Source organism: Hoplias malabaricus, chromosome 4, assembly GCF_029633855.1.
Source record: "Hoplias malabaricus isolate fHopMal1 chromosome 4, fHopMal1.hap1, whole genome shotgun sequence".
Classification (NCBI taxonomy): domain Eukaryota; kingdom Metazoa; phylum Chordata; class Actinopteri; order Characiformes; family Erythrinidae; genus Hoplias; species Hoplias malabaricus.
This window is the reverse complement of record NC_089803.1, coordinates 478,923-494,191: the sequence shown is the minus strand read 5'-3', so window position 1 is coordinate 494,191 and position 15,269 is coordinate 478,923. Positions and strand designations below refer to the sequence as shown.

The 15,269-nt window shown below is 43.9% G+C and overlaps 2 protein-coding genes across 2 annotated transcripts in view; one reads left to right on the top strand and one right to left on the bottom strand.

Annotated features, from left to right (window-relative positions):
• Positions 1 to 15,269, bottom strand: part of LOC136694213 (zinc finger protein 850-like) — a 159,204-nt gene that overhangs the window by 70,469 nt on the left and 73,466 nt on the right. The window lies entirely within an intron of this gene.
• LOC136695569 (zinc finger protein 585A-like) lies at positions 9,517 to 12,027 on the top strand. Its single transcript, XM_066669718.1, has 2 exons — positions 9,517 to 9,567; positions 10,697 to 12,027. Exon 2 carries the CDS (start codon positions 11,122 to 11,124, stop codon positions 12,025 to 12,027), a length of 906 nt encoding a protein of 301 aa, XP_066525815.1. The 5' UTR covers positions 9,517 to 9,567; positions 10,697 to 11,121.

The window sequence follows — 15,269 nt, the reverse complement described above, 5'->3', positions numbered from 1 at the left end:
ACAGAAGTGCAGTTTCCGTCGAGTGGCCGCTCTTGAAGCCGGATTGGTTCGAGTCAAGAAGGTTATGTTGGGAGAGGAATTTTGTTGCCTGCTTAAAGACAGCTCTTTCAATGATTTTAGACAGGAAGGGGAGGAGAGAGACTGGTCGGTAGTTCTCTACTATAGAAGGAGCAAGAGAAGGTTTTTTGAGTAGAGGTCTTACTTGAGCTTGCTTGAAGGCGTTTGGAAATGTTCCAGAGGTTAGTGAGGAATTGATTACATGAGTGGCTGCGGACACAATGGACGGGGCTATGGTTTGCAGTAGGGTGGTAGGAATGGGATCCAGTGGACAGGATGTGGGACGGCCACCTCTAAGAAGATTTGATACCTCGTCTTCTGTGAGAGGAGTGAAAGAAGGGAAGGAAGCAGTAGGTTTAGGAGGATTCGTAGGGGGAGCCGGAGGCTGTGTAGAGGGGTCAGAAAACCGGCTGCTGATTGCAGCAACTTTGCTGGTGAAGAAGTCAGCAAATGCGTCAGCGGTGAGGTTGGTTGCAAGGGGTGGAGGTGGAGGGTTCAGCAGAGACTTGAAGGTTGAAAACAGCCGGGTGTCAGTAGCATTGTTGATTTTGTCTTGGTAGAATTTCTTTTTTGCAATGGTGACATTTGTTGAGAAGGCTGAGAGCAGGGATTGTAGTTGTGTCAGGTGTGATGGGTCTTTTGTTTTTCGCCATCTCCTCTCAGCAGCTCTGAGGTTAGTGCGCATTGATCGAAGGGAGTCTGTAAGCCACGGGTGGGGCTGCATGGGTCTTGCGGGTCTGGTAGTCAGAGGTCACAGGCGATCTAAGCAGGAGCTCAGTGTTGTGCAGAGTGACTCTGTGGCGTCATTGACCTCAAGAGATGAGAAGGTGCTGGGGGGTGGGAGAGCAGAAGTCACAAGGTTGTTGGAAATGTGTTGGAAATCAACAGCCCCGTACCACCACCTCGTTTACCAGGCCGTGGTGTATGGGAGAATCTGTAGTTGATGGAGAGAGCAGTGGGGGTAGCGCTGTTTTCCGGTTTGATCCAAGTCTCAGTGAGGGCTAGGATGTCTAGTGAAAGATGGTTTGCATAGGCGGAGATGAAGTCTGCTTTGTTTACTGCAGACTGACAGTTCCATAGACCTATTAAGAAGGAATTGGTTATGGGTGTGGATGTGTGATATAGAGAGCGAAGGTTATCAAAGTTTCGTTTCCGTCTGTGGAAGTAAAAGCGCCTGCGAGTTCCAGAGAGAGGAGAGATGGGGTAGGGACACATTGTGGAAAGAGGAAAATTAGGTTGTTGGTTTGGTGGCCTCGCTTGGGGGACACGATTGGGAGACACGTTATGTCTTTACCCCAGAAAGGCTGAACACGAAGGCTGACGCTTCAGAGAGATCATTCATTTTTTGTAATGGAGATCTCACACAGCTGTCCTGTGTTGGTGATTGATTGTCCCAGCTGAGACAGCCCACTGACAGTTTGGTAGAGAACAAAAGGCCTGAGGGAGTGGTCACAGCTGAAACTCCCTCGAGCTGATTGTTTCCCTAATTGAATCAGTAGTGGTACTTAACACCTTTAGAATGGGTTTCAGTTGATACTTGCAGTCAGGTGACTGGAGCCACAGCACAGGAAGTCCACAATATCAGTTGAGTTGGTAAATAAATACAGAATGCACAAGCATGCACTTACTCAGGTTCTTCTTCTGTGTCTGCAGTTCTCCGTAGTTGATCCTGCTCTTAGGAGCCCACTGCCCTAAAATGTTTCAGCTGTTCCTTACACCAATGTCACTGTTGCACAAGCAAACTACAGAAACTATTACTTACTTTATACATATTTTTAAATCATACATGCACTTGTGACCTTAATGTGGTGGAGGGGTTTGCGTGCCTGTGTGAGCCTAGGAGCTATGTTGGGTTTTAAATGAGAAACTGACTTTGAATTACATTTACTGGGAAAATGGACGTTCTGCGGCACAGGTCCTTCTCTCACCCTCACAGAGGCATTTGTTTGATCCAGTGATTGAAAAAAGCGCCGAATTGAGGGCACTATAGCCCATGTTTCACTGACAAAGCCCTGTGAGGATGAGTGGATGGATTTGGGTCCATGGTTGTATAGAAGTACCCTTTTGGGAAATTGGGAAAATACTGATAGTGGGGGACAGGGGTTTTCCAAATCCCATACACAGCTATGGTCTCTGTTTTTCACACTGTTCAGCTCATCGATCCGCAGACGCACACAGGCCAGAGCTGTGTAAGGGTTTCAGTTCCTACTGGGGAGTTGACAATGATTCCTGAGTGTCTATGGTCAAAAAACAAATACGACGTCGGATTAATAAAGTCTGCCCAACCAGTCGTGGTCACTCCAAAAAGCGATTACAGACCAAAAAAAGGTCAGTATCCTCTAAAACGCGACGCTGTAGAGGGTATCACCCCGGTATTTGACTTGATCCTTGAGTCTGGGGTGATCGTTCCGTGTCCTGAATCTCCAGTCCGAACTCCAATATTTCCGATGAAAAAAATCTGCATGCCTAAGTGTCTGTGTGCAGTAGCGGCAGCATAGAGAGCAGTTTTAGCTTCCCGAGATATTGTGTGTTACAACCCTCTGACATTTTTGGTTCCACATGCAGTTTCAATGATTTTGTTGGAGCAGAAAACATCTCATATGCCAGCAGCGAGGTGGTTGCGGTATCATGTTATGCTGCTCGATTCACCCAATGTCACTATTCAGCATTGTACCATTTTAAATCCAGCAACCTTACTCCCTACATCAGATGATGGAGAACCTCATGACTGTTTAGCAGCCATTTCACAGTTGTGTTCTCCCAGGCCTGATTTGACTGATGTTCCAATTCATAACACTGATCTCAATTTGTATGTGGACGGATCCGCGTCTCGCGATGACTGCGGAAAAAACAGAGTGGGATTTGCAGTTGTGACCTTGCATGAGTGTTTGTGTTCTGGCAGGCTTTCAAGTTCTTTATCAGCGCAGGCAGCAGAATTGGTGGCTCTCACAGAAGCATGCAAACTGGCTGAGGGTAAGACTGTAAAAATTTTGACTTACTCCAAATATGCATATTCCTGTGTGCTTGATTTTGGAATGATATGGTCATACAGAAATTTTCTGACATCCACAGGGAAACACATTGCACATCACACATTGGTGGCAGCATTATTAAAAGCACTCCTGTTACCAAAAGCTGTTGCTGTGATTAAATGCCAGGCTCACACAAAAGACACTTCAGAAGTGGCACAAGGAAATGCTTTTGCAGATGAAGCAGCGAAAAAAGCAGCTGATAATGACCTAATGTTTTCTCTTTTCCAGGAATCCTGTGTTCCGGAGCCCCACCCTCTCACACACAGAACTAACCTCGCAGGCCTCAGAGACAGAGCGTTCTGCTTGGCGCATAGCAGGCTGTGTTTTCAAGGACAGAATGTGGCAAGCTTTAGATGGTAGGCCTTGCCTACCCTCTGCTTATTTTCCCTATTTTGCAAAATTGTCTCATGGGAAAGATCATGCATCTAAAGGGGCTATGGTATCTGCAGTACAGCAACTCTGGTACACAAAAGGGTTCACTATTTTTGCACAAAGATTTTGTGAAAAATGTCTCGTATGCGCCCAGCACAATGCAGCTCAAGGCATTAAAATAACACCAGGGGCACATCCACCACCCAATGAGCCATTTGAACATTTGCAGATGGATTTCATTGAACTCAACCAATGTGAGGGGAAAGGTATTATCTGGTTGTAGTGGATATGTTTTCTAAATGGGTTGAATGCTTCCCTACCAGCAAACAAGACGCTCAGGCAGTGGCCAAAGTTTTGATTCAGCACATTATTCCTCGTTGGGGTATTCCTCTACGCATTGGGAGTGACAATGGGCCAGCTTTTATCAGCACAGCACTCACTCAGCTAGAAGAGACATTGGGCATTGATGTGAAATTACACTGTGCCTATCATCCACAGAGTGCAGGAGCAGTCGAGAGAGAAACAAAACTGGTTTAACACCTTTTGAAATTTTGTTTGGCAGGCCACCGAGATGGGGTTTGGATCCACCAGGCCACGTGGACGATATGGGACTCTTGGAAGATCACATGTTGTCCTATTGTAAGAAATTACTAACAATTTTGCGTTCTGTTCACTCACAGGCAGCAGCAGCTTTGCCTAAACCATTGGAAGGGAAGCTACACTCTCTGAAACCAGGAGACTGGGTGGTGATAAAGGATCACAGGCGTAAGCACTGGAAGAATCAACGGTGGTTGGGGCCTTTCCAAGTCCTGCTCACTACTGAAACTGCGGTGAAGGTCGAGGGATGCGCACCTTGGATTCACGTGTCGCACTGCAAAAAGGCACCAACCTTATAGAGGGTTGACAGCGATACCGCGAAGCAAGAATGAAAGATTACCAACTGTTAATCTTTTGGGTGATGTTATTGGCACCGGCATTGGCTGGGTCATTTCCAGGTTCAGGCTATCCCAGCAGCACCATACGTTCAGGTACAAATCTTTGGGATCAAAAAGCTAAATACGCTGTCACAACAGCCACAAATTCGTCATGTTATGTCTGTATGGGGGCACGGGACGTTCCAATTATCATGCCGTTTCCTTAAAATGCTTCCACTTGTGCCAAATACATGAGAAAAATGCATCCAGATCCATTAAAGGTAGAATGCTTACTGCAGGGGAATAAAGGTAAAATGTGTAAGGATGAAGACATCCTAGATCATTCAATAAAGGGGGGCTTTATGTGTCCTAGAGATTGTGCTCTAGCAGCTGGCTCCAAAACGTTCAACTATTCAGTTATACATCGTGAATGTCCCACATGGCTTAAGTCCTTCTTGTCCCCAACAGGAATGATTGAAAACCCAGATGATTATGTTGACAATTTGAATGCTCCCTATGAGTGTTACACTAGAAACTTGTCAAAAGATGTAATGTGTGTTGTAGCAAACCGCTTGCGCCCCTGCGCGATAGAAGTGGGACATTTTCCAGGGCATTGCTCCATCATCAGAATCATTGATCATTGATCAAAATCAAAGGGTATTTCAACTGGGGTCTGATCACACAACTACATTTCAGAACATGTATACTCTCTATCCCCCACGCTTCTGGTGACTCAACGGAGATCAAGGGCTGACATATTTTGGCGGTGTGGTAACGGAGGTCGTCTTAGATCGACCCTTTCTTCAAACTGGACAGGTACATGTTCTCTGGTTATGTTGGCAGAGCCAACACTTCTTTTCCCTGGATCCAAATTGTCTGACCTTCCGACTAAAAAGGTGATTCACAGGGCGAAGAGAGATTTCTTGGGGGACCGTTTGATCTACTTAGATGCAATAGGCATTCCACGTGGGGTCCCCGATGAATTTAAAGCACGGAACCCTATAGCAGCAGGGTTACAGTCTATTTTCATATGGGTAATGATGAACAAAAATGTGGATTGGATAAATTTCATTTGGTATAATTAACAGCATCTGACTAATATGACCCGTGACACACTGAAAGTTCTGGGGGAACAGTTGCATTACACTTCACAAATGACATATCAGAACCGACTTGCCCTAGATATGGTTTTGGCTGAAAAGGGAGGTGTATGTCACATGTTTGGTGATCGCTGCTGCACTTTCATTCCTAATCACACAGCATCAAACGGGTCATTCACTGAGGCTATGAAGGAGTTAACAACTTTTACTGAGAAGTTGTATTAATTTTCAGGTATAAATAATGACTGGATGGCAAGGTTTGATTCCTAATTTGGCAAATGGGGAGCATTGGGGCTGAAACTGGCTGTCACGGTAATCATCTCTCTATCAGTATTTGCACTAATCGGATGTTGTATTATTCCCTGTGCCAGAAGCCTGATCATCAAAATTATTGAACGTTCTGTTGGTATGCAATTCAGTATGGTAAGTGCAGATGTGTACATGGAGCTTGACCCTGCAGCCGAGAAAAATCCGCTGGATGAGATGCCTCTTGAAATTCATTAATTTTTCATTTATTGACTTTTCATATATTAATGCTGATTTCAGGTTGATTTTATATGTTTAAATAATCATTTGATATAATCATTTGACATGTAATCATATCACGTGTAATCATTTAATGTGTTTTTTTTAATGCATGAGTCATGATGACTAGACTGAAAGCTTAGCTAGTCTATGGTTGATGTTATCTTTTGCATTTTCTTTTTGCAATATTATGATTAAAGATTTTAAATCATAAAAAGGGAGGAATGCAATGAAAAAATGCAGATTAACACTAATGAGTAATATTTCATAGTAACTAATGACAAAAGATATGGGGTTTGATTCATCTTGGTTAATTCTTTGTCATATAGTAGGCCTTGCTTGAAGTTGAGGGAATTTATTGCATTGTGTGGTTACGGTGACCTGTGGAAAATTACAGGCCTGAGCAGATTAGAAGGAACTGAAGGACATTCTCACCATTTCTCAACCAATAAGGGAATGTTTGGGTTAAAACGTTGATGGTGTACGTGACTGGGGCTCTATATGTATGACTTGATTTTGTTCAATAAACTCGTGAGATAAGAGAGAATCTTTGACTGTGTGTCTTATTTGTCACGCCCTCGTCCTGTCAGGTTTGTTGTCCCTGCCATGTGCTTTATCTGCACATGGCTTTGTCTGTTATTGTCCTTGTCTCCGCACTTGTCCCGCCTCCTCGTCTGTGTCATGTGTTAACCCGTCCTCCTCGTTATCTGTCCAGGTGCGTCTCGTCTATGTTGTGTATTTAAGTCCCCTTCCCTCACTTCCTGTTGTCGTTCATTTTGTATTGTATTGTTACCCAGTCAAGTTGTTTCGTTGTCCTTTCTAGTCATGTCATGTTGTTTCTTTGTTTTGTATTGTTTGTTCCCTAGTTTTGTCGTTTAGTGTATTTCCTGTCTCAAGTAGTTTATAATCCCCGTCTTGTTGTTTCCTTTATAGCTTGTCTGTGTTTTGTTATATCTTTTTTATATTAAAACTCTCCGAGTTCAAGCAAGTGCATCCGCCTCTGTCAGTCCGCCCCGTGATCCATGACAGAATGAACGACCATTATATGGACGCAGTTAGCTCGGACTACTTTGTTAGGAGAGGTGCTATTCGCCGGACTCCATTTCGAACAAGCCCTAAAGATCCAGTGGAGGAGGCTTTAAGAGCAGCCTCAGAATGGAGTCCACGGCTCCAGCTCATGCCCGGCGCGGTTCCTTCCCCCCTAACAGAGGACTCGATTCGAGAATCAATGGATTATTCCAGCGAGAAGCTAAAAGAAGTCCAGGCGAATATAATCCAGGCGCTAATCGAGTCAAGGACTTCAGTGGAGTCGACTCCTGAATCGATTGACTGCTCCTACGGGAGAAATCGAAGAAAGAAGAGTCGGCGAAAGCAACATGCTGGAGTTACCCCGTCGATGTTGGATTATCCTCTCAGGTCCAGGGAAATTTTTTTGGGGGGGGTTGAGGGTTGGGGCTGTTAGCCTCCATCCTCAGGACATGAAAGAGGAGGCTAACAGGGGCACACCTCTGGGGGATCCATGGTTGATGACATCCCTCATGAGTGTGCCCGTCAAACCCCCTAAACCCTCTACAGCTCCAACGCGAGCCCGACGAGCAGCACAAGCCCCTGCCTCCATGGACGTCGTCGCAGGTTTTCCTGCCTCCGTGGACGTCGTTGCAGGAAGGCTTACCACTGCTGCTCCACTGGGCGCAGCGCCTCCAATCACTCCTGTCCCCGTGAAGGCGGCGAACCCAGCCGCTCCAGTCTCCGTGAGCGCGGCGCCCGCCTCTCCTGTCTCCGTGAGCGCGACGCCCGCCTCTCCTGTCTCCGTGAGCGCGATGCCCGCCTCTCCTGTCTCCGTGAGCGCGGCGCCCGCCTCTCCTGTCTCCGTGAGCGCGGCGCCCGCCTCTCCTGTCTCCGTGAGCGCGGCGCCCGCCTCTCCTGTCTCCGTGAGCGCGGCGCCCGCCTCTCCTGTCTCCGTGAGCGCGGCGCCCGCCTCTCCTGTCTCCGTGAGCGCGGCGCCCGCCTCTCCTGTCTCCGTGAGCGCGGCGCCCGCCTCTCCTGTCTCCGTGAGCGCGGCGCCCGCCTCTCCTGTCTCCGTGAGCGCGGCGCCCGCCTCTCCTGTCTCCGTGAGCGCGGCGCCCGCCTCTCCTGTCTCCGTGAGCGCGGCGCCCGCCTCTTCTGTCTTCGTGAGCGCGGCGCCCGCCTCTCCTGTCTTTGTGAGCACAGCGCACACCTGGTCTCGTAGGGTGTTTTGCATTGAAATCTGTTGCAATGACCCGGTTACTGCGTTCACCAGACCTCAACACAATTTCTATCTGCTCCTCACGTGTTAACCTCTGCGACATGTCAATGGCTGTAAACTAAGAGAAACTTGTAAATAACTCATGAAAGAATAAAGTTACCATTGTTTTTCTTGTGAAATACCCAATAAGTTTGATGTGTCACATGACCCTCTTCCCATTGAAAAAGCAAAAGTTGGATCCAAATGGCAGACGTCAAAATGGCCGCCATGGTCACCACCCATCTTGAAAAGTTTTCCCTTCCCATATACTAAAGTGCCACAAACAGGAAGTTAATATCACCAATCATTCCCATTTTATTAAGGTGTATCCCTATAAATGGCCGACCATGTATAGTTACAGCTGAATGTTTTCATTTCAGGATTTCCACTACTCACAATTCAAAGACACAGACATAGATCAAATAGGAATTCTGGTTCCTGAACTGGTGTCTACTTTGCCCAACGAACACTAAGAAATGCTTCCAGAAATATTTGATCATGTTGCTCATTCAGCATGCTTTGGGAAGGACATTTACAGGGCAGTGGTGCAGTACCTAGAAGAGGTGACTGAATCAAAGCATTAGTGGCTCAACATCAAAACATTTAGAAGTGTCAGCTGTGTTCTCTTTGCATTAACACAGACTAGCAGCCCATTTCTAAGATGTGGTTGAGTTTATTTCCAAATTTCTTTACACACTTAATTAACTGAAGTATGAAATACAAAGTGTGAACTAGAGAAAATGAAGAGAAAATAAAATGTGCATGTGAAAAAGCATCTTGTCTATATTTAATCAATAAAACCATCTTAAATACAATAAATTTATATTATATTGTATATTTTAAAATTATTTTTAAATATATTAAACGTTTTATTTATAAACGTTATATATAAAACGTTTAAAAAATTATTTTAAATAGATATATAAATGACTTTTTGACTTGGGCCAGCTGTCATTCATTTTAGAACTGGAGTTTTTAATTCACCACTGTCTCGTTCCACCTTAAATGATGCAGCAGACTGCGTGTATTTTTCGCTCCATTTAAGTTGGAATGGCATTTGAGTGTTTGATGTGGTCTGTGAGGAGCGAGTAACGGAACCACGTGACTGAAAACAACCTATAGAAATAATCCTCTGGACTGTGGACACTGTCTCTGTGGGGATTGACCAATAAGAGAGCAGCTGTTCAGATTTTCCAGCCAATCGTGTGAGAGGGGGCGGGTGTTGTGGAGCGGAGTGTGTGTGAGGGAGATGTAGGAGGAGAGCTGTGTCGGAGAGAAATCAAGACCTGTTTTTACTGAAGGTAAATATACGTTTAAGATGTTTACACCCCGTTTATACCGCGTTTTACGGAAGATAAACGCGTTTGTACCGTGTTTTACTCAAGATAAAGATATGTTTCAGATATTTACACCCCGTTTCTACTGCATTTTAATGAACATAAAGATCAGAGAGAGACTTATACAGATTTTTCATATGTTTTCTAATATTAACTTAGTTTTTTGTCTCTTTCTGTCTCTGGATCTTTAGCTCTTCATTGCAGTGCAGAATGATTCTGAAAGAAAAGAGGAGAGTGGTTTAAATTTCGGAGTAATATTTATTTATAAAGCACTTTTTAAAGTTGGTGTTTACACAAAGAAGCTGCACAGAATTATTGGTATTAGCACCAAGTGGATGCTGGTGAGGCAAATGTGACAGGAAACGATTGGTCAGAGCAGAAGGATGAAATCTTGGGAAGAACCAAGTCAAAATGTGAAATACATCCTCCTGTGGTAGCCACCAGATCAAAACAAACAAAGAGAGAGCTTCCTATAAATAATGTGCATTTTATTATCTCTCCTCCCCCACAAGATTCTTTCTGGTCATGGGAATAGAACCAGCAAACATTCAGAATGATGAAAAATATGAAAACAGGTGGGGATGTTGTTCTATTCCTGCACCATGATTTGGCAACACTGACTTATTTTTGTAGCAGTACTTAAGGTGGAACTGTGTAGCATAGTAACAGTATTTGAATTAGTTATGTTTAATGGTGATTATCACTTATAATTATTATTACTGAATTTAGATAACAACAATATTAATAATTTATCAGACATTGAAATACTGTCAACGCTAGGGGTGAGTTTTCAGGATTTTCAGACTCTTAGGAATAGACTGCACACACCGTATTATTTCAAATAATAGAAATACTTTATTAAGAGGAATGATAATAAGTTGATAAACATAGCATAATCATCAGAATCTCAACGGAATCAACGCAGGTGAAACCAATCCGATTTTAATAATTGGTTAGGCTATATGACTTGTGAATAATGTGTTGCTAAATGAGATTTAATTAATGTGTAAATTTATCAAGAGACTTAATTAGGCATCAGCTTCTAAAAATGAGGAATTTATGCTTGCTTACTCTTGTCTCTGTTATATCCAAGCCGATGGGTCCAGCAGATTTAATCTCCGTTCTCCGGTTCTTGGCTTCCTGTCCTCCCCGTGTCACAGCTGAAGGTAGACTTGCTAGGGAGGAGATTCCCTCCAGGATGAGTCAGCTACTTTTGGCGTCCTTAGACGGCATGATGTCAGTCGGGGGATTCCGTTTATAAAGTACTGCTGGCCTGGCTCGCTGTTCAAATCCTCAGAAGCGACGCCCTAAGAAGTCAGAGTATAATGCTAACATATCAGCTATCAACTAATCACAGAGGTGGTATCTCATTCTGGCAAAAGTGATCAGTCATAAAATTAAACTTTGGGCTACGAAAACAACAAATACAAAATAAAAGATAAGTTGAAAGTTACTGACAGAGCTAATCAACTTCGCATTCACACAGGAGAGAAACTATATCACTGTTCAAAGTGTGGGATGAGTTTTACTCAACAGGTTAGTCTCAAAGCACACCAGCGTGTTCACACAGGAGAGAAACTATATCACTGTTCAAAGTGTGGGATGAGTTTTACTCAACAGGTTAGTCTCAAAGCACACCAGCGTGTTCACACAGGAGAGAAACCATATCACTGTTCAGAGTGTGGAATGAGTTTTACTCAGCAGGGTCATCTCCAAATACACCAGCGCATTCACACAGGAGAGAAACCGTATCACTGTTCAGAGTGTGGGATGAGTTTTACTCACCTGGTTAGTCTCAAAGCGCACCAACACATTCACACAGGAGAAAAACCATATCAGTGTTCAGAGTGTGGGGTGAGTTTTACTCATCAGGTTAGTCTCAAAATACACCAGCGCATTCACACAGGAAAGAAACCGTATTACTGTTCAGAATGTGGGAAGAGTTTTACTCAACGAGGTAATCTCAAAACACACCAGCGTATTCACACAGGAGAGAAACCGTATCACTGTTCACAGTGTGGGATGAGTTTTACTCAACAGGTTAGTCTCAAAGCACACCAACACATTCACACAGGAGAGAAACCGTATCACTGTTCAGAGTGTGGGAAGAGTTTTATTCAACAGGGTAATCTCAAATCACACCAACGCATTCATACAGGAGAGAAACCATATCACTGTTCAGAGTGTGGGATGAGTTTTACCCAACAGGTTAGTCTCAAAACACACAAACGCATTCACACAGGAGAGAAACCTTTTCAGTGTTCAGAGTGTGGAATGAGTTTTACTCAAAAGGGCCATCTCCAAACACACCAGCGCATTCATAGAGGAGAGAAACCGTATCACTGTTCAGAGTGTGGGATGAGTTTTACTCATCAGATTTCTGTCCAGAAACATCAATGTGTTGACCCAGAACAGAAGTGGTAGCACTAAGTGAGGGATTACCTTCAAAGTCTTTGATTTAATAACACATTCAACGTAAAAAAAAAAATATCCTTAAAGCTGAATTGTTTAATGCTATTCTGTAACCGCTTATCCAAATCAGGGTCACGGTGGGTTCGCAGCTTACCCAGAATCGTTGAGCGCAAGGGTGGGACACACCCTGGAGGGGACACCAGTCCTTTACAGGGCGACACACATTCACTCACACCTACAGACACTTTTGAGTCGCCAATCCACCTAACAATGTGTGCTTTTGCACTGTGAGAGGAAACCAGAGCACCCGGAAGAACCCCACGCGGACACGAGGAGGTCACACCACACTCCTCACAGTCAGTCACCCAGAGGAAACACACACAGACACAGGGAGAACATGCCACATTCCTCACAGACAGTCAACTGGAGGAAACCCGGGAGAAAATGCCACACTCCTCACAGACAGTCAACTGGAGGAAACCCAGGAGAACACACCACACTCCTCACAGACAGTCAACCGGAGGAAACCCAGGAGAACACACCACACTCCTCACAGACAGTCAACCGGAGGAAACCCAGGAGAACACACCACACTCCTCACAGACAGTCAACCGGAGGTAACCCAGGAGAACACACCACACTCCTCACAGACAGTCAACCGGAGGAAACCCAGGAGAACACACCACACTCCTCACAGACAGTCAACTGGAGGAAACCCAGGAGAACACACCACACTCCTCACAGACAGTCAACCGGAGGAAACCCAGGAAAACACACCACACTCCTCACAGACAGTCAACTGGAGGAAACCCAGGAGAACACACCACACTCCTCACAGACAGTCAACCGGAGGAAACCCACGCAGACACAGGGAGAACACACCACACTCCTCACAGACAGTTAACCGGAGGAAACCCACACAGACACAGGAAGAACACGCCGCACTCCTTGCAGACAGTCACCCGGAGCAGGACTTGAACCACAACGTCCAGGTTCAGGTCCCTGAAGCTGTGTGACTGCTACACTACATGCTGCGTCATTGTGCCACCTCAGAATTAATTATTACAGATCCTTACTTTTCCCTCATTCACATGGTCAACTTTGTGGTTCCACTGTGCTCCAAATAGAGAATTTGACTCCATACTGAGATTCCATTGTTTTCCAAAAGACCTTGAACTTTGTCTTAAGTTGTTACGCAAAGTAAGATGAGATTGCTTTACTGTGAGAAGTCACACATATAAATGCAGCAGACATTTTAGTAGCAACGAAATTGTCAGTAAATCACAAGGCCCATATGTTACGGCAGACTGAATCCTTGAGAGACCATCTACAAGTCCTCCATTTAGATGAACAGTATGGATTGCAGCAGATTGCAGGATCACCAGATGACATTATTTTCCCCACCCAGTGGTGCCAGATACTGCAGTTCCTCTTCCTTACCTTTTTGGAGCTTTGCATGAAATCGTATCAATTTTGGCTTTTTTCCCCCCCTGAAATAGAAAGTAAAAATGTATAACAAAACGTGTAATTACAATGATTTACTGGAAAAAATATTTAATTTTCTGGACAAATTTCAGGGGTGCCATGACTGATTTTGGCATTGACTGTATGTAGTAATAATAATAATACATTTTATTTGTAATGCACTTTACATTTCAAAGAAATCTCAAAGTGCTACAGCATAGCCAGAAGCAAACATTAAGAAACAAGTAGAAAAAAAAAAAAGAATACAAAGATCTGGAGAGTAAAGATGCATAAACATTTCCTAGTTGTTATTTAAAAGTCTCCGTGTTCTAGTGGTGCCCTCAGGGAGCCTGTGAGAGCAATCCACAGACGTGGGGCAACAGCTAGAAAAGCCTGGTCTCCCATAGAGTGCAGAGTTTTGTCCAGGGACTTTGAAGGCAGTTGGTGTTGGATGAATTAAGATGCACATATGTGAACATAAACACACCCCTTGTCATTTGTTGTTGCACCATCACGTGGCTCAGCAGCATTAGCCAAACAGCCAATCAGGTACAGGCTCAGCCTGGCCCACTCAGTGCGCTCTTTGAGTCGATGCGTCACAGTACAGAGAGACACCACTGAGTATTAAAATGTCTGATAGCGCTGTTTGACTTTAATTTATTGCAGAAAATGAAAACACAACCAACTGTATAGTTTGCAACAACAAACCTCTACAAACATGAAAAACCATGCAGCAGAAAACACGGAGCTGCAGAAATCCCTCATTCCCTGGCCCCGAGAGACCCAGACCCTCGACCCAGAGACAGAAGTCACTGGCAGAGGTCTTTCAGTCTAGTAGCAGAGAATATCCAGGTAGATAAGTGTGATCATCTTCAGCATCAGTTCATATTAACTTTAAAAATGCATGTTACTTAAATCATATGTTACTGGAGCCAACTAAAAAAATTATATAATTAAGACATTGAAATAGCCTAGTACATTTATTCCATTGCAAAGTATTAGCTAAGATAAGACAACATTAGATAAAGCTTTAATTATCCCACAACAGGGAATTTTATAGAATTAAAGCAAAAGGCAAGTGCAAACAAAATTACATAATCATTGAAATATATAATATCATAAGAGGTGGACTAGAAAAAACATCATGAACAGAACAATTTAACTCCAAGGAATAGTTACACGGCCATAAAAGTATGAAATTTATAAAGACTTTAAACATAACAGATTAATGATTTTGAAATGAAATTGAAACAAATATACTAAATATGATACAGCTTAGACTTGATTATATATAAGTACTCTTTTGTGGTACATGTGAAATAAATACAGAATGATTACATACAGGTCAAATATTTACTATACTATTATTTCCCCTAGCCGATTCCCTCAGCTGAAGAGCTCAGGAGATCACCAGGAGCCTGGCAAGAATGATAGTGATTTCCCCTCCATTGTGCAAGATAAGGGCTTTCAGGATTTTGTGAAGACCCTTGACCCAAGGTATAAAATTCCAAGTCGGAAATCTTTAAGGGAGGGGAAACTGCCGGCTCTTTATAAAGACTGCTCTTCCAAGGTTAGAAGGGCACTGAGTGAAGTGGATAATGTTGTACTGACAACTGACATGTGGACATCAAGAGCCACAGAAAGTTATTTACAAATGAGCACTGGCAGATGCAAGCATATGTACATGTGCTTTTCCTGGACAACACACAGCTCACAATATTTGTTACCAACTCACAAAAATTGTGGTAGAATGGTACATAAAGGACAAGATTGTGGCAGTGGTTCCAGAT